Here is a 20699-nt window from a genome sequence, read left to right as displayed (position 1 = left end):
ATACATATGTTTGTCGCTATAAGCGTAAGCTAAAAGTTTTTCCGGGCTGTCCGCGAACACGAAAATAAAACTTTGTCACATCCAATAAAATTAAGGCAGAAATTTTTATGAAATTAAAATAAGTCCATGTCGACGGCATTTCTGTCCTCCTCCTTGTCGCGTTAAGTTGCCGCCTTAAGACGCGGCGCGTGTTCCCCGCCACTAAGCCTTAAACGAAAGTTTTGGGGGGTAAGCTAGGTATATGCATGGCAGGACATTGGCCTTTGGTCTAATTGATACCATTATATTGATTTTTAGCTACAATTTTCACTTTTTTGCCCCATTTTAATGACCAAACTTTTGGGCCAGCCAATAAAACACTGGCACGCTTCCTCCAATTTGTGCTTAATTGCTGTTCTAGCAAATCTGCCAATGTTTGTCCAATGATTGGAAAAGTAACCCTCATATATTCACATTGGGTATTCCATTTAATTGAACAGCACTTCAGTTAAACGGATTTATTTCTTTTCGATTTTAAAATGAAGAAGCAAAGCTAAGTGTGGCCCTCTTGAAAAATGTGCGAACAAATAAGACTAATTTCATTTAGAAATGTAACACACGTACCTCGAATATTATACATCAACAAATCAACAAATATTAGCTCTCAAAATCTGCAACCACTGCGCTTAGCTATTATGACTGTGTTACGATTTGTGATTACTGATTAGTCTCTGCTAAATTAATTAAATTGTTAGCTGTCAGAACTCTAATCTGTTGAAATGCTTTTTTCACGATTGTCAAATTTTCAAATTACTAACTTTTTCGCTTGAATTGGCTATCATAATTTTCAAAATCAAAATTTTCGGCTGAATGAGCCCAGTGACTTCTTTCGATGTATAACTACTGTATGAAGCGTTAGAACCCGAGAACCAATAACTCCTCAGACTTAAATAGTGGAAAACGATATTCCACAATTAAACTAAAAATGTAAGTAGTCAGGTGCAAAGAAAATAAAATACTATAATGATTAAAAATCAATGCATAAATACTTCGTGAGTGAACTGATCTATCCCTAAATAACAAAAGAAAAATATTAAATTAAAATTTAAAAAAAAATAATTTAGTGCCTTTGTTTCCAAAAGGTGAAAGTATTCAATCGAAGAGCGAGGAATGATTGAGTTATTCTCAGCGAAACGTTACAACCCAAGAAAAAGCCTTTCAACCAACATACAAAAAATACAAAAAAATATTATATTAATAAAAAAACAAAAATAGATTTTAAAAATATTAATGGAAAAAAATAAATTCAAAAATATTAATGGAAAAAAATAAATTGAAAAAAAACGTAGCTTTTCATCTCCAGAAACTGATTTCCTAGGTAGTTGATATGAGAAGCGAGGAGGAGGACATCAAGACACAAGTGACAGTTGACTCAAAGGCGATTGTGTCCCTTTTAACCAAAAGAACGGTTACATTTTTCATACCAAATAATGCTATCCAAGTGTTACCAAGTGCGGCGATTCTCGTCTCACCGACCAGATCAAATAAAAACACGAAATCTTATCAATTGTCAATTATACATACGAGTATACTATATAAACGTTTGTGCCTGTCTTTATTGAGTTTTCAGTACCTTTTTAAATGGGAAAAAAAAAACAACAAAAAAATACTAAGTCTAAATAAATATGTACCACAAAAATACCCTATGTGTGTATGTATGTATGTATATAGTAAACTAAACTTAATTAAAAGTTTTCACATAATATGCAGACCTACACGTACGATATTTGGCTTGTGACAAATGAGCTTAAGATCTGGTTACTTGATTCATACATAGGTTTGTGACATGCCTGCCTCCTGCAAGCACATTGCATGCCCGTCACTCCCGTTAATCATGAATATTAAGATATGTATGTATGTAGGTATGTAGTTTGAAATTATGCCTGTACAGAGAATCACTCGTTATTTCGAAGTGAGAAACGAGGCTGCCCACATTCATAATCGTGAGATCCCTTCATTTGCGTACAGCTTAAAATCGGGCTCGTCATCAGGAGGTGGTGCCTGAACATTGTGCAGAGGCAACTGCTGTTGTTGCTCATCCTTCGCCTCATCGAAGCGCACCTTCAGTTCCGTTCTGATGCTGGGCGTGGCATCACTAATAGTAACTCCATCCGCGCCTCCACTGCACCCGGGCATTTGAGTGCGTCGCAAGTCCGTGGCAATGGTGTGTAGAGTATTGACGCAGCGCCTAAAGCTGGGCCTCTCCTCCGGTTCGGTTTGCCAGCATTTCAAAAGCAGTGCATAGCTGTTAGAATAAGGATTGAGATAAAGTGTCCCATTTGCTAAAGTGTATACTTACAGCTTGTCGGGGCACTGCTCGGGCTGCTGCAGCCGACCACCGTCTTTGACATGGGCCAGCACCTCAAAATTATTGCGAGCCGCATAGGGTTGCTGGCCGAGCGTAAGAATCTCCCAGCAGAGCACACCAAAGGCCCAAACGTCGGACTGTGTGGTAAAAACACCATCTACCAAGCTCTCAGGTGACATCCAACGCACGGGCAGCAAGCCCTCACCCTCCTTACGATAATAATCACTCTTATAAATGTCACGCGCGAGGCCAAAGTCCCCAATCTTGACCACACGACGTCTTGCGTCCGCGGAGGATACGAGACAGTTCCGGCAGGCGAGATCGCGATGCACGAAGTGCATGTCCTCCAAATAACTGCAGCCAGTGGCCACGTCAATGCACATGGCCAGTAATTCGCCAAGCTGCAGTGTGGGCTGTGATTGCTGAAGGACAATATAGATTCCTATGACATCGAATTTATACGAGAATTGTGATGGGCGACAGACTTACCTCGGAATTGGGACGCGCTGCTCGCAGGTAGCTTAATAAATCACCGGCCTCCATGTGTTCCATAATTAGTGAAATGGACTCGCTATCAAAACAGACTCCTATGAGGCGCACAATGTTCTCATGCTTAAAATTGCTCATCAGTTGCGCTTCCTGAAGCAGTTCGGCAAATTCGTTCGCCCCCTTACGCAAGCTCTACGGGTGGTAAAAATTTTATGCTTAAATTAATGTATTACTTTTTTAAATAAATTTTAATCAGTTTGGAAAGCCTTTTATCAGGAATATAATCATGAGAGTGCAATAGTCTCCACTCCACTCACCTTAATGGCTACACGCTGTGGCTCTGGCTCGTCCTCGTATTGAAGCTGACCCTCGTAGACCTCGCCAAAAGCGCCGCTTCCCAAAAAGCGCAGCAATGTCAGCTGATTCCAACTGATCTGCGGAAGTAGTGCAATATCCGCATCACTCAAGGGTCCGCCCGTATATAATGTGCTATGACTAGTCATCGAGAAGGCACGGTTGCGAGCTTCGAGAAACTGTTGTTGTGTCTGCAACGTGGACATATTGCTCCAAATGCTGGGACGTCCCTTTTCCAGCAGCTTCTTGGCGCGGACCCGCCGTTTTTGCACTGCAACAAGAAAGCAAACCAAACATTGAAGACAATAACACTTGCAAAAAGTAGGATCGTAATTGTCTTACCCTTGCGAACCAGTACTAGAGCTAGCACACAGCTCGACACTATGGCCGCGGGCGCAATAATGGCTAAAACTAGGGAGCCACGCTTCTCTGGCGACACCAATGGTTCCGCCACACGTTCGCTATCTTCACTATAGGGACCCCAGCCGTAGGGTTCATTGCGCGCCCTCACTCTAAATAGCAGGAGGCGACGCGAGTGCAGCTCACGCACAATGCAACTCAGTTCTGTGGTATTGCAGAAGTCCAACCACTGATCCTCAATTGCTGTGGGCTCCTCCGCCCATGGCAGCATTGCCATATGCGCCTCACGTCGACGTCTTCGCCGGGCACGACGTGCCTGCAGAGCCTCCAGATTATAGCTCACAATAGCTGCGCCATTATCCCGTGCCGCAGTCCAGCTCACCTTGAAGATCTCTCCGGCAATGTGCTCGATCTGTGGACGCCCCGGCGCACTGGGGCTGTCACCTAGAGTGTCGCACACCAATCGCTCGCCCCTATACATAGACGCATTCGGAGTATTGGCATAGCTTAGTGCCAACTGGCATTCGTAGCGCGTTTTTGGCTGCAACGACTGGAGAAGAATGTGCGTGTAATTGGAAGCTACATCCAAACTAAATTGCTCCGGTGGCTGTGTCATCGGCGCCACGCACTCCAAAGCTAATGCTGATAAATTATCTGGCGTGCCTGCCCAGCTAAGCGTCAGGTTGTAGGCGGCTGTTTCAAGCACCTGCAGCGGAGGCACCTCAGAATAGGTTCGCACACTAATTGTAACGCTCTGATTGAATTTTGTGGGCGTGGCATGGACATGCAGCCACAAGTCATAGCCGCTGTCCGGCTGCAAACCTGTCAAAATGTGCTTATGATTGGGGGGCTCCTCTAGACGCAGCTCTGCGCCGCTGCTTAATTGCTCCTGCTGCCAATGAAGTGTATACCACACGCGCTCACTCAGCACACGCAAGGGTGGCAGCCATGAGACTTCGATAGAACTGGGACTAAGCACACGGACGCTGAAATTGCGGGGCGCCGAAGGCGTAGCTGGTGCCGTTTGCAACTCCAAAGACGGTAGGTGGATTGGCATAAGGCCAAGACGCTGCTGGTAGTAACAGCTGACCCGCAACTGTAGTTCATAGGTGGTATAGGGCTGCAGTCCAGTCATGTTAAGCGAGGTTCCCGCGGCCGCAGGATCAACAAGTTGCTGCAGCTGATCCTCCTCCCGATCTTCCATTTCTGTCAAGTTGAGAGCATATCGCAAGCCTGGCACGGGCAAGTAACAATCATCTGCTGCATGCAGCGTCGGAAGATTCACGGTGCACTGCATCTCTTCACAGCTAAACATGGGCGCAGTTGGCAGCAGCGGCTCCAGCGCTGGTACCGATGGTAATAGCAAACAACGTCGTGGTGGATAGGCTTGGTAGTTATAGGCTCGCAGAAGACGCACCTCAGCCACATCCACCAGATATTCGAGCTGCTGCTTGCGTCTACTATAGGCGCGCACGCTATTGTTGCGCAAGGCATAAAGGTAGCCAGCATCCCGGGCCACCTCAGCAATGTCATCGCTGAGCACATTGAAGTGGGCTCGCAGAGCAGTGCAGAGCTGACGTGCGACATCATAGGCGCACAGACGTCCCGCATGATCCACCAGATTCAGGGTTTCTGCCTCCGCTTCTAAATTGCCTTCGAACATCCGCCATAGTGGTGTCTGTACGCGAAAGTTGAGAGCGCCACCATCGCTTAAGTTTCGACCCACGAGTGTGGCGTTGCGTGCGCCCAAGTCGTACTCTAGCCATAGCAATGCCTGAGCATGTGGCAATGCAATGAGATCGCGCAATAGCCGACCACGAGGTGTGTGCCATAAACGCTCGCCATGCAGGATGCGACCCTCGAACTGGCAAAGCTCCAGACGATAAATGACTGCAGACTGGGGCTCGTCTGCATTCAATTCAGCCCAGTAAACGATACGTGAAACCCAATCAACAGTGAGTGCCAGAACCTCGGCACGCATGCGCGCTAGCTTAGCTGGCGCTGTTCCTGGCACATGCGTCATCAGCTCCACATTCTCATTGACCCACAGCAAGCGCTGTTCTCCCTGGACCAGTGCTAGATGCTCCACTACGCTGGCTGTGTGAACAAGGCGCTTTCTCGTGCGTGTATCCAGATCCAGCTCCCCAATATATTCTGCGGTGGCGTAAAGCACACGCGGAACTGATTGTACTTCGGGCGCTATATGCACAGCATGGGTAGCCGTAGCAGCGCCCGTACTGGCACCTGTGCTTGCTATAAAGGCCTGCACTTGGAATGTATAAGTCTCATCTGGCTGTAGGTCATCCACACGCAGCTCCAGCGGGTGCTCGGTGGTGCTCTGGTTGTGCAGAAGCTCTGCATGCAGCTCTTCGCCGCGCCAGCAGTAGACACGATATGCCAACTGATGGCTTGTAACTGCTCCACCATCAGCCAATGCATGCGCATGCTCCGGCATGTCCCAGCGAATGAGCGCACTGATGTTTGCCGCCTGCAATGGCGCCGCACGCCGTTCCACGAACACACGCAGTCGCTTGGGTTGCGTCGGAGCTGCCGCGGGCGTCGCCAGAGTCACTTGTGTCGTCGGTCCCGCTCGCCATGCAGTGTGGGGTGTAATTGCAATGCGCAGGCTGAGCTGTGCCTGCTGCATGTCAGTAATTCGCACAAAAGGTGTGCTTAGCTCAAAGGTCTGCAACCGTCCGGAGCCACCGCCAATCCCTGTGTGCTCCAGCAGCACCTTATAATGCATGCTGTGGTTCTCTGCCGTACGGACCGGTTGCCAGCGCACATGAAAATCATCCCAGTAGCCATCATCGATGCGCACACTCTCCGGTGCCACCGCCTGGGGTACAACACTCGGATCTGGAGTAGGTGGCGGGAACTCATCCCACAGTTGTACTGCGGTAAAGGGTGTTGGTACAGCGGTCGGCACAATCTTCATAGCCTGCTCCGGTGTAGCTGTGCGTGCCAACCAAGCATTTGTGCCGTCCGCCGCTAGCCAGAGAAGTGCCTCCAAGGGACGTACATGCTGTAGAGTATGCGGGTATGCGTCCACATTCGCCAAAGTGCTGTGCAATAGCAACGCCTGCTGCGCACCCACAGCCAATGGGGCGCGATAGAGACGCACAGCCTGGCCTGTAGGCTGGCGCACATCCACAAGCCAGTAGATATGACGCTGCACCAGGTCTAGTGTGAAGGCTGCAATACGTCCGGCCAGGCCATTCACATGATAGTATTCCAGCTCGTCCCGAGCTAGCTGACCGTTGAGCGTCCGTCGCGCTAAGCGGCCTACTGTTGTATAGTAGATGTGTCCCTGAGCGGAGTCCAGGGCCAGCTGGCGAGCTCCGAAAATAGGCAACAGCTCGCGTTCACCATTCACTGGATCCATTCGCACCACACAGTCGCGTGCCAGATCAGACCAGTAGAGACGCCCGCCGCGCCAATCGTAAGCCACACTGCCAACTGGCTGCACAACATCCCCGACATCAGCACTGCAGTTAAGCTCCACGTGCAGCAGATTAATGCAATGCAGTGCTCCTGTTGCATTCACATAGTACGCCTCACTGCCATTAATAGTGGTTAGGACACCCGGCTCTGGTCCCAATTGCAGAGTAGTGAGCGTCTTTTTATGAGCGCCCAATTCATCAGTCTCGTACAATGCACCCGCTGCTGTTGCCCAGCGCAAACGATGCTCACCCAACGGCCAGGTTCGTGTGTCGTACGGCACTGTCCATTCACCCGCCACACCCGCCGCACTTATGGCACGCACCCTCAGCTGGTAGCGGTTATCTGCCTGCAGTTTTTCCACTCCATAGTGCTGCGTTCGTATGTTGCGTATGTCATAGACACTCTGACTGGCGACGTCAAGTACCTCCAATTCGTAGCTCCAATTTCGTGCGCCAGACGCTGCGGACTGGTAGGGACTCAAGGCAGGCACCTGCCAAGAGATTTGAGCCGTTTGTGCACCCAGTAGCGCTCGCAACATTTGTGGCTGTCCTGGCCGCAGTGCTGAGGGCTGGCGACTACGCCCAATTGGTAATAGCGCCGAGACCCATTCCAGGTCACGCATTGGCCACGCATCTGTGACATTGGTACGATAATTGTGCCGCACAAGCTGTGACCCATTGGCCAGTAACAACGTTGAGCTCGCCACATCGTGGCTGAAGCTCTGCCAGTCGCCGGTTGCGAGGGCTACTGGCAATAAATTTGTCAGTGCTCTATGTTCGCCATCATAGCTCAGCTCCTCCATCTGTCCAACGCCTCGATCGAACAGGTAGAGCAGCCAGTGCTGTGGATTATACGCAAAACGAGCAGGGTAGAATGATTGCGAAAGTGCTCTGATTTTCTTAGTCGCCAAGTCCAAGCGCCAGAGATTTTCCACATCACTCCAGAAAAGCCAGCCATTGAGTGGATCTAGCTCCAACTGTTCGACGGGCAGACGTTGCAGCTGATTAAAATCTTCTATGTTATTTCCATAGAGATCGCAGCTCAGCAGACTATAGCTCTGCGGATTGTGCTGTAGAAATAGAGAGGGATGAGTGTACGATATTATTATTTCAAATAAACATAAACTTACCTCCACAGCCATATAAAAACGCCTATGCAGCCAATCTAGAGTGATTTTTGTAGCTCTTAGCTGGGAACCATTTCGTGCCAGTTGAAAGGACTTCAAGCTCGCCGCATGATCCAATAAAAAACTATAAAACATATCAAAACAATAGGGACACTCTCAAAATTAAACATTCGCTCCAACCTTTTCAACTGTCCCTGTACATCGAGCACCCATAGTCGTTGCTCGGTCTGCTCTAAAGCGAAATCGCTGAGCAACTGCTCGCTGTGGTAGATGATACGCGTCTCGCCCGACGGCTCCAGTGACTTCCACACAATACTATATTCCCCGCGCAAGAGCACACTATTGATTTGCTCCTTCGCCTTGCTAGCCTGTCGGGCTAGAGTGACTGTGGTGGCGGTAGTCGGGGGACCCTCGCCTTGCTCATTGACCATGATCACCTGCACGCTATAGTTGGTCAGCTGTTGCAAGCCTGTAAAGATGAAGCTTTGCCTGTTCGCAGGCAGCACCTATAAAACAGAGTTATCTCAGTGTGGTGTGGTATGGTGTGGAATTCGTGTCTTTCACACCTGCTCGCGACTGCTATTCTCCCTTTGCGGCTGCTGCACGGGCTCCAGCTTTACGCGATAGCTCACAATAGGTCCACAACTAAAGCGGCCCGCCTGCCAGTGCACGACGACATGACTATCATCCAATGCAATGAAGTCTTTGATGATTGGTGCCGAGATCGGTGCGCCCTCAGCGGGTGTCTGATAGTTTGAAGTGGCCGGGGAGTAAAGCACTTCGTCGCTACTTTCGCCAAAAGGTATCTCAAAGCGAAACTGTTGACAATTTACGTTATTTCTAAGTAGTGCAACAAAAAAATGAACATACCCTATATTGGGTATATGGCATTAGAGCCTCCAAAATTTGACACGCAAAGTATTCATCACAATCGTAGTCGGCGAGATTAAACCAAGCATCAGGACGACTAGTATTATGATGATCCTGTCCGTCGTGCTTCTCCTGCTTCACATACTGGTATTGTATATTAAATGGGCGACTGGCAAAATAGTTTTCTGGAAATTGTATACCCCATTGAATGGTCAACGGCGTCGCTTGACCTGTCTTCTGATCATCCGGCAGTTCTAAGAGCTGAGGTTGTGTGCTCTGAACCAGCTCACCCATGGCCAGACGTTGAAGGTGCCAATAATTGCGCTGAGCCATTTCGCAGGCTCCAATACAAGGCATATCATAACCAAAGAACTGTGCCGAGGACTGCAACAATTTTCACAAAATGTATTAAATTGCAAGCTGTTAGGTTTTCCCATTCACTTACACAAGCCTCCTGGCACGGCTCAAATTCCTTCAGTGCGCGATACCATTGCGCGCATCCTTTGGTGCACTGTTTGGAAATAGAGCAGTGGCTTACAAAAAGCTTTCAAAATAATACAAGAACCTTAAAAGTACTAAGCCACTGATGCAACAAAGCGCATTTTACCACTAAGATGCACAAATGGACAAAAAAGTCTGTCTGTTTCCACGAAAAAATCATTATAGCGTTTTCTATTTGTCAGTTACATATTGGTAGTGTTTCTGGAGCCTAGCGCGAAGATATTTGGTGTTTTTGATTATTGAATTTTTTGCAAATAACTGCAGACTCTAAGTCACAGTTCTGATCTGGTAGCAAAGATATTTTTTCCTATAAATGTCATAACTCCCTATCTATAGCTCGCTATAATGCTACTAGCAATTAGTAGGTGCAATAATTGAGTGAAAAAGCCCAAATGTTGCAATAGTAGTGCAAAAATAGCGACAAGTTTCAGCCTTTCATCAAATTGTTTTTTCCAGAAATGTTTTGGCTTATTATAAGTATGTAGGTATCTAATTTGTGCTTCAAAAATTTTATAATTCAACGTCAATAAAACAGATAGCTGAACATTAGCAACAAAATCGGTTAAGATGAGAGGACTCGTATGCTTGCCTTTAATTCGATTGCACTATTCTTAGTAATGAGACAACAAAACAACCCATCTCAGTGGCTAATAAGCTATTAAATTCTATAAGACATTGAGACCAATTTGCACGAATATATATATATAAACCATATTAACTAATCCAATACTTGTGATAAAACCTACTGTTAATTGCTAGCTTCTGAAGAGTACAAGTATATTTATTTGGAATTCATCTTAAAGACCAACTTGTTTTAATTTTGTCAAAAAACAAATGCCCTAATAACAACAAGATACAAAACCGTATTTACAGTGGTTAATTGTCAACCTGTAGGTCTGAATTTGCAGTGCAACTTCGTTGTATTTTTATAGCCTTCTTAAATAAAATACAATCATTGCGGTCATGGCCGGACCAAACTATCAACAACCGGTCACAACCATAATACGCAAAAGCTTTTAACAAGTGGTCAAGTTTTGTTGGTGTGGTCAACAGTATGACTGTTACCAAGTGGTTTCGAATTACGCCATATCGTACTCCTCTTTCTTGTTTCTTTTTTTTTACAATGTGCCCGTAGGGCTGTCCAATGGATGTCAAGTACCGTTCGCTCGCTCCCCCTTTAACTTACGCGCGTTTTGTAACACTTCTCGCTGCTGTCGGCCTTTTCACATTTGATGCCAAACTCGTCCAGAAACAGATCCTCCTGGAAAAAAAATACAATGCTATTAGCACAAAAGCCTTTTGACTTCTGACTTCGGGGTGGTGTGTGAAAAAACGAAAGAGCGGAAGTGTCGCACCAATGAATAGCCTGAGAAAAATTTGCTTCAGTGTCAATGTTTTTTTTTTTTAGTTAACATTTACAAAGGGCGAATTGCACATTATACAAGTTATATACCAATGACTTGCTTTATCTATTATTTATAACTATATTTTTGCATTGGGCTTAGTTCCGAGAATACAAGTATATGTATATTTTTTTAACAAATTATTGTTTTTCTTTAGCAAAATGTTAAATAGAAGAGAGTCGAATGGCGATAGAAGCGTGCACGACTCGAGGGCTCGAAACCAGTTCTGGCACGTGATCCATTTGAAATATTTATAAGCAACTTTACACCGGGCAAATCAAATAAGATTAGCATTAGGTTGTGGGAGTGGAGGAGAGCGAGAGTCAGGAGGTTTTACAACAAAAGGTAAACTGGAACAGACAAACAAAAAACAGTATGTAAGATAATGCATTGGAAATTTACAAAACATCATAAATTAGAGAGTTTAAGTACATGTATTTATTAAGTCGCCAACCAGATATATACGCTATAATTTCGATTAAATAGCCCACAAAATATTAAAAATATAAACCACCACCAGAAAATTGAATGATATTTATTTGGCATTCCCCACTTCACAGCCAAAGGTGAGGCATTAATTGGCCTAACAAGCAATAATTAATAATTGGAATTACCCCATAAATGAATTAATAGAATAAGGAAACTTTACTCTAGTTAATTGCTAAGTAATAAACATTTTAAAATAGAAAACATCGCCGACTGGGTGGGAACCATATATACTATTAGCTATGACACGACTCACAGCCCACATACATCGGAGACGGGAAGATGATTGAATAGACACGCTTATGAAAAGTAGAGTAAATAGTTTCGATAAGATTAGATGAGAGTTTTAAGAGAATGGAATATTTATCACTAAAAGTAAAAGTTTGTTTGTGGGCGATGGAGAATTCAGGTTGATATACGAATGAGATCCCTGGCGGGCAAGGATACTTAAATATCTAATGTATAACAATTTGTTACTTAGAAAAACTTGTTTTTGTTCATTACTTTTGACTTTTGGTGCAAAAAGTTTTGATAGGCGGTTTCAAATATCAAATTGTTAAGTGCCAAATTTTAAATATGTACATGAATTCTATTCCGGATGTGCAAACGTTGTTTTCGAATTCTTTGTGCTAGAACTAAATATGCACGTCTGGTGGCAGCATATCGATCTTAATTCTTATAGAATTAATATATATAAAGTATGTTTTAAGTAAACTCTTTTAATTAAGCTATATTTCTAAACTAAATCAACTTTTTAAAAGCCTGCGCCCCTTTTCACCGAAACCTATAAACAATTTTCACATACGAGTCTGTATCACTAAACGAATGGCACTCTAACACTTTCGGACTTTTCATAAATATGAAGCTTGGAATTCGAAGCTAAAAATAGAAGGTAGCTTGTCGCCGCACATTGTACAGCCAAGCAAAATATATATTTTTTATATTAAAAAGGGGTCATTGATTGGATGATGAGAGCTTTTGTAAACACACTGGGTGCCCAAAAGAACACAGAATAGTTGAAGCTGGAAAATTAATATACACAAGACGAGTGACGATTCTGTGCGTCATATATTATATGTATGTTTTTATAATATTTACGAAATTCTCTTCACATGGTTACTATACATTGCCTCGACGCATTTTCAAAGACGCTAATGAGGTTCTACAGAAAGTTGCATTCAATTAGGTTTACCTTTTAAATGCTATACAGGGTGCGCCATCTTTTATGTCGGTATGTAAATATTGAATAACTTTGTCATTAGTGAACCGATTGACTTGAGTAGACCAGTGTTGAAAACCTCAGTTCAAGAAATTGTACAGAACCAAATTAAATAAGAATATCTCATACTTGAAAATCGGTTGTTTATTTTCAAAGATATTCAATGTTTACACACCGGCATAAAAGATGGCGCACCCTGTACAAGGTGCGTTCGAAAGTTAACAGGACTTTTTGCATCTAGCGCCCCCTGGTGGCGCTATCTACAAGCATATTCAAAGTCGAAAAAGGTCTTTGAGCTCAACTCAACTAACAACTTAACAACTGTCTTGTTTGCTTGATTACAGATTTATTTACACATACTATAAGCATGTAAAATTGCGTTCCATCCACAACTTTAACTAAACAGATCTAAAGTGCTCTTTTGTTCTTTTCAAAAAAGTAACTAGTACGTTTTGTATTTGGGTTTTGGTTCATGTTTGGTGTTTCGCACATGCTTCAATTTAATTTATAATACAACGTAATATTTTATTAATTTAGCTTGATTGGCTTTTTCACAACTCGCTGCGTATAAACTGAGAGCAAGGCTGAAGGCCTCCGCCTCCACCTCCATCCCCGTCTCTGCCCTCACCTCAGTCTCAGATTCTGTGTCTCTGTCTCTGCCTCTGGCTGCCTCACTGACTTTGCTTTGGGGGCGACTACTGGCGACTAATTGGCGTTGGGGGTTTTCGTGTCGTCATTGCGCTTCTTTTGTTGTACAATTTCTATTACATTAATACACACACACACACACATACACACACAACAACGCACACAGAGACAGAGGCCGAGGCAGAAACAGAAACAGAGACATGCGAGGAGTGTGTTATTGACACAATTTTGTTGTAGCCTCGTCTACTAGAAGCGAAAATAAATTAGCTAAACATTTTGCAAAGAAAAGGAGGCGCAATGGCAATACATTTTAATGGCATTTCTTTTGTCGCCTACTCACTCGTCCGTCTCTGGTTTGTAAGCCCCATTTGATGAGTTTGTTGTGGATTTGTCTGGTTAGAAGCGATTTATTGCAAATGCCTGTCCAGCCTTTCCAGCATACGAGTACATAAGCGTGAAGGCCACACGCGATCTATCACAAGTCTAAGTCGCCCTGTACATACATACATACATACAAATAAGTAGATATGTAACATATGTAACACATGTATGTACATACATATATGAATCCGAGGGTTACATTTGTCCCAAATTGAAGTGGATTTGCGCCTTTATAAAGGCTCGGCATTTGGGAATCATTCGGCTACAATTAGGCGACCATGTGATAAGGTTCAATTAAGCGTCGCAATCTCTGTCGAGGATTCCAGCAACTGATGTCTGTCCGACGCTCATTTACAGCAATTAAACACTCCGCTGCTGTATGATTAGTTTAAATTGATTCAGTCACAATTGTAGGCACTATGATAGCGTTAGCGAAACCATTGACCGACGAACATGGCCTGCTGTTTGTATGCCTTAATGAATGAGCTGGAATGCCAAGTGAGCTGTTGAATTGAATTTTGAAGAGAAAAAATGCCTAAAGAGTCAGGTTGCCACCCACAAATGGCTCTTGTTTTATTATTAGAGCTGCTGTCAATTCAACTACAACCATTATTTACATACATGTGTATGTTGTTACTACTATATAGTATATAGGCAGAGTTATTGTTTATAAAGTCTTTTGTTCGCTTGCAACACGAACAGTGCGAGTATGCATGCACAATAGCCCCATCTTTTGTACACCGTTCTGTACAATGTGATAAAATGAAACAATTTAATCTAAATCTCATATTGTGCATACCCTGGCGAATTGCACAAAACAATAAACAAAGACAAAATGTAACAACCAACACAAGCACATACGAGTTAATACCAAAAATACATTTTTAATTACGCGTTCGTTCAGAATGTCAAGTGAAAATTAATTAAAAGCGACGGCACAAAAACAAATACTATTTTATGCACATATCCTATTTACAAATGTAACATCAAAATAAATACATACATATGTGAACTAAATATGTTTGCTGTCATCTGCATTATTGCTACAAAATGTTGCACGACTTGACAGTGAATCAAATGGCATTAATTTATAATAACCAATTGAGAGAACGCCAATACGGCGCACCCGACTGCAGGATAAACCATAATATGATATTGTAATGCAAGTTTCATATTTCATATGCAAAATCTAACAGATATCGAATTATATGTTGATTACTCGTTTACGAATTTACCAATGCAAATGTTTGTACATACTTGTGTGGGTATGTATGTATTTATGTATGTATTATAAAGTGGATCTGAAAAAAGGATCGAATGCATCAGCATGTCGGCTTAAACAGTCATGAAGTTCTTTAGCTTTTATGTCCCTGCTCAACAGCTCTAAGCAATATCGGAGCTCTACCCCAAACAAATGTATTAGTCACTGCCTCGGACATTGCGAAACGTTGACCACCTAATTTATTTTTTACTAACTGGAAAACCCAGGTCATTTTAACTGATAGCGTATGAAGAAAGACCCTAAGCCACATTCCAACTAAAAAAAATTGGCAATTGGCAAATAAAACAAATGGAACTTTTGCAACAATTGTTACATTTTCACAATTGCATGCATTTTAATTGTTTAGCTTTAGAGAACTGCTCCACAAAATGTTTATTCCATTTGGAACAGATGCAACGCGAGCCACACTCGAGACAAGCCGTACGATATGTGACAGCGCCCTCCATATGCAAATTTAGCATCTTTGCTAATTGAAAAAACACTACAAGTAATCTAACCCAAATAGCTATAATCAGAGCCAACTTTTTCTAAAGATTTGTACGACTGCTCCGAGCTCTAACCATGCCCAATTGAAATATAAAACTAGCACAAAGCGTGGGCATCCAATCTTAATGTGATACATTTGAGCATGAAACTAAATAGGTTCGAGAATGTGGACACATACTCGTAAGTAGTATGTATGTGTGCATATTGTAAATTATATAATTAGGCGTAATTCTATGTGATTAAGTGTAACACACAAGCATTACAAGTATTCCCATTTCGAGCTGGGCATTTAATGAACATGTTTCCATGGCCTAACATGACTCACAGAGTAAGTTAATTCAGACAGCCCGACTGCCAAACAAACTGCACGTTGCACACAACATGACGGGCAGTTTCTTGAGTTTGATTTTACGGCCACTTTGAACTTCGAACCGTTTTATTCGTTTATTTTATTTTCTTCTGGGTTGGTTTTGGTTTGGTCTACGTGCTGAAAGAAATGTTTAAGTGCCATTGAAAAGTTTGAATGTAATGCAGCAACTGCTGATGTTTTTATTGCTGTGCTGATCTAGCAGATTCTTCAGTTCGGATGTTTTTCAAGATACCGCACATACCATAAAACGAGAAGCAAGAACACTATAAGAACCTATTATTAATAAAAGTAATATTAGCTTAATTGTAACTGAAAGAAAATAATGCATACCTATCAATAATAAAAATAATATTAATTGAAACTAATTGTAATTGTAAGAAAATAATGTAATTGGCAAGCAGCACACACAGATTGCTGAAGCGTTTGAAAATCTGTAAGTAGTCCCGTGATATATTTTGAATATACAAGTAAGAACGACGCGAAACGTAAATTAAGAAGAGCTCCATACTATAGACTGAATGAATCAGCAACACTGAATTTCCAAACAAACAAAATTTAGAAAATAGGTACAATCGGTAGAGAAATCAAATTTGGTAAAAATCTTTTTGGCTTATTAAGATATTTTAAAATTGTATGTTAAATGAGTTTTTAATAAATTATAAATCCTTTTTCTCCAATGATCATTTTCTGCAAACTATATAATATCCGAATCCAAACTTTCATTTGAAAACATTCTTTCTTTTAATCATATTAATCTATAGAAGCTATCTGATTGATTGATATAGCTGTGGGAGGAAACAAACAATTGGAAAAATAGACATACAGACAAACTATGCGATTTGGATTCGTCGGCTTATTCCTACTAGGCCAGACGAACTTTTGCAGCAAAAAAGCAAAAAAAAAAAGGGTATAAAAAGTGCAATCAGTCGAGCATTTGTAGATGTACATATACATATGTAGTATGCTTCCCCGAATATGTATGTATGTAAATCTCCCATATCTTTCACACTCACCTCAACAATGCAACGTTGTACACAGTCGCGTGTGACGCTTTCCAAGGCGATGCGTTCATCAAGACCAGTTGTTGGCTGGCCGGGATGAGGATCAGTGGTCTGTGTTGTCTCGAAAGAGTCTGCTGGCTTCTCATACGTCACGCCACTGCTAATGGCGATGCCTTCCGCGACGCTAGGAGGCGCTGCTGCTGCGTGCTTATGCCAAACGGCCACCTTCTCCACCACATCGCTGTCCAGTTTCGGCAACATGGCAACCCTTGGTTGGATGGAGTAGTTGAGTGGCTGGTGTTGGTGCTGGTGCTGGGCCTGAGGCTGGAGCTGGGGCTGGAGCTGGGCCTGCCCGTCGTGGGAACGACAGACGTCGCAGCAGAGCGACAGCAGCAACAACATCAATAGATTAACAATAACAATCGTTGAGATGCCGCCATTACCATTAACGATATTAAAGCTGCGCAGCTGGCGCCCCAGTTCGGTGAAGTGTTTGCGGATTGCAGCCAAGACGCTGGCGCCCACATCGATCGTATGCCGCTTTACGGTACTCTTCGATCGTTGTTGTTGTTGCTGTTGCTGTTGCTGATTACTATTTATATGCGTTGTAGACATTTTTGTGTGCACATTGACGGCGATTTTGACATTGAAACTGAAGTTCATGCGTTTCGGGTGCTCTTGTTGCTGAAGTTGTTGCTGCTGTGGCTTGAGCTTCTGTTGTTGCTGTTCATCTCTTTGCTCTGCTCCATTTTGGCGCCAAATCATAGTCAAGAAAATGTATTCCTAAATAGCAATTAAGGGTAAAGGTCAAAGTGGTAGCCCCCCTCCACACTCACTAACCACGCCCGACCAGCTATTATATTTGTTAATTTTGGGGCTGGTCTTGTGCCCGAGCTATAAGCTGGGCTTGTTCTAATTTGTTGCGCACTTGTTTCTATTGTTAGTATTATTGTCGTCGTCGTCGTCGTCGTTGTCGTTGTCGTCGCTGTTGTTATTGTTGTTTATATTGTCAACAACAACACTTTAGAAGACACTCACAGTTTGTTCCCGTTCTCGTTCTTGTTCGGCAGCGCGCGTAAATTTACATTTTTTGCCAGCATTTACTGGAAACAAGAAAAAACGAAACCAAATTTAAAATCAAAGTCAAAATCACTCAAAGTGCATAAGTTTATTTACATGTTATGCAAATGAAAAGACGACAGCAACAGCACCAACAACAACAACAGAAATACCTAAATACTTTTAAAAAGAAGAATTTGCTCTGCCATTAATACAAATGCAAAGTTGACTGAACGCTCTGAAATCGCGCGCGTGATTTTGTTTGGGCATGACCTTTGGCGGCCCCCCATATTGTGCGTCTAAATGCTCTAAATATTCTTATCGATCTCCATTTTTTGCCTAAATATTTAACTTTTACTTTTTAATTATCCACATTTGAATTGTTCTGAAAATGTTCATACTGAACATTCTTAAGCCATAATTCGCTTAGATTCTTGTTTCCCAGTTAAATTGCATTTAAAAAATGGGAAAACAATCAAAATCAGTTGAGTCCATCATAGAGGTATCTGCTTAAAATTCGGTTTACAGAAGCACAAATGCATTTTAAATTACAGGCTTAGCTTCAATCCGAGCAATATTATAAAAAATTTAACAACTATTATACAGTATATAAGGATTGCGAGAACTACTTTCGGTCTACTAATAATATATATGTACATATGTAAGTCATTACACAAATCTATAGAAATTCGCAATAGCATACTATTTTTTATATTAAAAAGTTAGACATTAAGTTAATAATTCCTAAGTAGCGTTAAGATTGTTCTATGTACTGTATACTCATATATTTCATTGTATATGTATATAATTGATGTTAATTAAGAAATGGATCTAAAAAGCAGCAACGACTGTGCAACGATCGATGTCCAATACGTTAAGATTGAATTTCATCAACAACAAATTTGCCAGACAAGTATTTTTTAAAATACATTCCTTTTATACACACGCACACACAGATATGCAGACTCACAGACAGACGGATAGCACACGGAGATAAATGCAACTGCAATTTAATTTTTAAGTAATTAACAACTTAATAACTGCAACAAAAGTGCATAAACAAATGTTAATTGAATTGCTCAGCATCATAAAAAAATACACACACACACACACAAACACAATTACTAATATGAAAAAACAACAAAAAATGAAATAAATGAACGAACAAAGTTTTTAAAACATTAACAAACGCACACACAAATAATTGAATAAAAGTTGCTCATATCTTTTATGCAAATGTTGCCAGTCAGCGCTTGCATTAATTAGTTCTATGCGATACAATTGTGCTACATAGATTCATACTTGTACATATCTATATGTACGTGCATATATGTATGTACATATGTATGCATGTTTGTACATGGCTCTCCTACTCTCTGGCCTGCTGGTGATGAACTAACGAGCGCACGGACAAACAGACAGACCTGTGCAGTCCAAGCCGACCTAGCCGGCCGGTTGCCCATCACAGTCGTCACCCACATTCGTTGTTGTTGCTGTTGCTGTTGTTGTTGACACTTGTCGTATGTTTTTATACCCTGCAGGCGAAGGGCACACCATGTTCTATACACCACATGGATCAGAGAGCTGATTTAATGAAGCTATACTTGTCTTATTGCATATCTATCTGACTGCATGAACGTCCCAATCTCTGTTTCAATGCTTTACCAAAACCAGTTTTTTTCTTATATTCGCAAAGTATATAGTACAGCTTTTGTAGGAGCGATCGATCCATATAGACTATCCAGTTTGAAAAATACTTTGTTTCTTAGGAGATTTTTTCCCATTTCAAATATCTGCACTATGTCTGTAAATACCCTAATTTGAACAAATCCAGACAGCTTCACAATACCTGCAGCAGCGGAAACGATGGAAACACCCAGTACTTATTTTTTCGTTCTGTATTTGATGTATTCACACAATATTTTGATAATTTATTTCAAAATATTTATAGGAAATCTGAAGAAGGAGCCGTCAAATGCAAATCTACCATTGAAAACTGGTTTTGAAATATGTTTATTGTCGTTAGGTAATTTCATTTTGAAAACACTTTTCAAAATTTAAAGATTTAAATCTCTAATTTACTATGGAAATAACATTATGTTTTCTAATCGAAATATGTTCATATAGAGGCATGGTAGGTAGATCGATTAAAGTCGGTATTGAAGTAAAAATAATAACTTTTCAAGGTTAACCACAGCAAGTTTTAAAAAGTGTTTTATATCGTAAGTAAATTTAAACATAGACTACATACTATATGTATATGTTTATTATGAAATGACACTAAAGGGTAAATCATGGTCGGTTGAGAGCACTCCACCATAGCATTCTATACGTGTTTGGTTATTCTTGTTGCTGCTGCTGTTGTTGTCGCAGTTGTTAAATGTAGTTTACGCGCTTTAATTCAATTTGTTGTAATTGATTTGAGCAACTTAATTGCATTTCATTGTTATTGTTGTTGTTGTTGTTTCAAATGCCGCAACTACTTGCCATGGATAAACTAAGCCCTTAATACAAATCCCACAGCAAGTACTTTTCATAGAACTTACGAAATATAGAATTGTATCTTAGCTTTCGCGACGCGTTCGTTTCTTATTTCTATATATCGCATATATATCGCTGTACTTCACCGTGCCACGATCGAAACACAACTGATGACCGGAACGCCGGCCGTCTCTGTCATCGTCGTTGAGCGCGCGCTCGGCCATCGAGAGTGACAGCAACAACGGCTTCAGATACAACACCAACAACACCAACAACAGCAGCAGCAACCCCAGTAGCATTATTAAGAACAACAACAGCAACAACAACCATATCGCAGCAGAAGCACCACCAAACAAGTCCGACAAATCGCATGCTTTCGTTCTGTTTCATAC

At 42.1% G+C, this 20699-nt stretch overlaps 1 protein-coding gene across 2 annotated transcripts; it reads right to left on the bottom strand.

The window, feature by feature from the left end:
* Nucleotides 1-1539: 1539 nt before the first annotated feature.
* Nucleotides 1540-19155, bottom strand: LOC115626704 (protein sevenless). 2 transcript variants are annotated; one of them, XM_030522138.1, is made up of 13 exons: nt 19129-19155; nt 16780-17550; nt 10678-10752; nt 9436-9501; nt 8991-9374; nt 8687-8938; nt 8301-8626; nt 8124-8244; nt 3533-8063; nt 3154-3461; nt 2837-3028; nt 2339-2769; nt 1540-2284 (listed from the first exon to the last, which is right to left on the bottom strand). In XM_030522138.1, the coding sequence occupies exons 2-13, from the start codon at nt 17530-17532 to the stop codon at nt 1975-1977; spliced, it is 7749 nt and encodes a 2582-aa protein (XP_030377998.1). In that variant the 5' UTR covers nt 17533-17550; nt 19129-19155; the 3' UTR covers nt 1540-1974. The 2 variants fall into 2 exon arrangements, with proteins under 2 accessions (XP_030377998.1, XP_030377997.1); XM_030522137.1 differs by lacking the exon at nt 19129-19155 and having other exon boundaries at nt 16780-17745.
* Nucleotides 19156-20699: the final 1544 nt, after the last annotated feature.

Source organism: Scaptodrosophila lebanonensis, unplaced genomic scaffold, assembly GCF_003285725.1.
Source record: "Scaptodrosophila lebanonensis strain 11010-0011.00,11010-0021.00 unplaced genomic scaffold, SlebRS2 tig00000089-arrow-pilon, whole genome shotgun sequence".
NCBI classification, from domain to species: domain Eukaryota; kingdom Metazoa; phylum Arthropoda; class Insecta; order Diptera; family Drosophilidae; genus Scaptodrosophila; species Scaptodrosophila lebanonensis.
The sequence above is the reverse complement of the archived record's forward strand: the minus strand, read 5'-3'. Positions and strand labels throughout refer to the sequence as shown.

What these genes read in the sequence shown, in the direction of transcription:
- LOC115626704 (XM_030522138.1), bottom strand. Translation starts at nt 17,532, where the DNA reads ATGATTTGGCGCCAAAATGGAGCAGAGCAAAGAGATGAACAGCAACAA. An exon ending in GTTTTTATATGGCTGTGGAG is followed by an intron (nt 8,064 to 8,123) that starts GTAAGTTTATGT and finishes CTATTTCTACAG; the next exon opens with CACAATCCGCAGAGCTATAG. An exon ending in CAGCGCGTCCCAATTCCGAG is followed by an intron (nt 2,770 to 2,836) that starts GTAAGTCTGTCG and finishes ATTGTCCTTCAG; the next exon opens with CAATCACAGCCCACACTGCA.